The sequence below is a fragment of the Plasmopara halstedii genome, assembly GCF_900000015.1.
Source record: "Plasmopara halstedii genome assembly, contig: Scaffold_1651, whole genome shotgun sequence".
Taxonomy (NCBI): domain Eukaryota; phylum Oomycota; class Peronosporomycetes; order Peronosporales; family Peronosporaceae; genus Plasmopara; species Plasmopara halstedii.
The window spans coordinates 138307-140198 of NW_020188562.1; the positions used below are offsets into that span (position 1 = coordinate 138307).

A 1892-nucleotide genomic window follows, 5' to 3' on the forward strand; every position below is an offset into this window, starting at 1 on the left:
CGTTGGAGTATTCTGTGGCGATTTTATCGGAGAACGTCTGGAGAAACAAAACTTTGGGCTCAGCTGAGGTGAGAATTAAGAAACAAATACCAAGGATCCGGTATGAACGAAAGATTGAAGGATTTGGTGATACGCTAAGATAACTTGCGTTTGACCTTAAATTGGTGTTGGTACACCAAGCCACCCCAAAGCATCGCCGCTACTAATTCCAGTTGTGACTGACCGAAGCATTCTCAGTATCAGACACTCTTGTCAGTAAGATCCGATCAAGCAAATTAGAGATTCATCACGTTCTAAAGCTGTAGACAAATCAAATCTATTAAAACTGAAAGTTCATTTGCTCATTTTATACATCCTCTCAGTTCTCGCGCTTAATCTAGATCAGTGCGTAGACGGCGTAATTCCGAACACTTATGCACACTATTCCAAAATGCAAGTTTACGCCACCAGCTCACATGGCAAGGTTTTTCCTCAGCAGCAGTGGTAGTCGAATCTGTCGACGTCGACTTTGAGTCTGAGCAACTTTCAGAATTAGAGTCGCTACTGTCGGAGTCAGCCAATGGAAATTCGATGTCAAACTTGTCTTCATCCGACCCAGCATTGGGACTTGAACCACTAAAGGTTTCAACGTAAGACTGCTTCGGTCCCTTTGCAACCGGCGATTCATTATTGTACAGAGAGGACTTCATCCAGGAAAAGTCATCGGAGCTACTTGGGTCTTCCTTGATCATCGAAGGCTCAGTTGAAAAGCTGCCGCTATCACTTTGGTCGTTTGACTCGCTTGTTGACAGCTCTTTTAAAATGTCATCAAGCTGCTCCTTGTCACTGTCGTCATCCAGGGGGTTCTTGATGCCGAATTTAGTCTTGCCTTTGGTTGCGGTGTAGGTGTCATCGTCGTTGCTTCCACCAGTGATCATATCGTCCGAGAACTTGTCCAACACTTTGGGCTCGTCATCGCGGCTGTCGCTACAGCTTGATTCGTTCGATGCACTCGTGGAAAACGAGTTAGAAGAGTCGTCCACTTTATCCCCATTGATTCCCTTCATAATGGTGTCAAAATTGGCTTTGTCGTCGTCAGCGACATCCAGCTCAGGTTGGGCGTAATGCTTGCTCTGTTTTGAAACGGGCGCCGCACTTACGCTAAAGCCCGAGTCGTGTCCACTAGCGGCCGAGTTGTCGACACTGTCTTCCTTCCTCGCGTTAATAGAGTCATTGATGTCAAAATCAGAGGGCGTCGGAATCCATGGTTTTGGGCTTTCATTTGGTTTGAACGTATTGTATATCGAATCCTCCTTGTCGAGGTCTTTCTCGCTGAAGTCGTTGAATGACTTTTTGATATCATCATCATCACTGACAGCACTACCACTGGTCTTGTCAAAAGCATGTTTGGATGAATTGGGGATGACATTGGCATCACTATCATCTTGTAAGACGTCGGTAACAGCATTCGAAGATGAAGAAGATGAAGAATTGTCCGTTAGGGTCGCACCTTGTTCCTCGAAATATTTGCTGAACGATTTCAGGCCTTCGGTATTCTCTGTCGCGGTCACAAGGCATTGACTGGAAAAAAGAGCAATAGCTGCTATCAACACGGTAGTATTCACGCGCATTCTCGGTAAGCGAAGGATTTTGGTTTTAGATGGATGAGGTCACAAAGGCGCAAGTTGCAATGTGATGACTAGTTTCAAGTGCTTTGGTGCACCTGAAAATATCTACGTTAGAGATGCAGATACTGATGCCGATCAGACAACCTTATGGTAAGTCAAAAGCAATATGGCGAAATTCTGTCCGGCTTCTTCAGTCTGACTTGCGAACTGAAATATGATCGAACGTCCTAAATTAACATGTGTTGATTTGATATTGTAGATTAAATACTTCTAGATGCTGAACTA

The 1892-nt window shown here is 44.7% G+C and overlaps 1 protein-coding gene across 1 annotated transcript; it reads right to left on the minus strand.

Annotated features, from left to right (window-relative positions):
- Positions 1-371: 371 nt before the first annotated feature.
- PHALS_01909 (uncharacterized protein) lies at positions 372-1610 on the minus strand (the record flags this gene model as incomplete). Its single annotated transcript, XM_024716391.1, has 1 exon — positions 372-1610. One exon carries the CDS (start codon positions 1608-1610, stop codon positions 372-374), a length of 1239 nt encoding a protein of 412 aa, XP_024581994.1.
- Between the last annotated feature and the right edge of the window lie 282 nt (positions 1611-1892).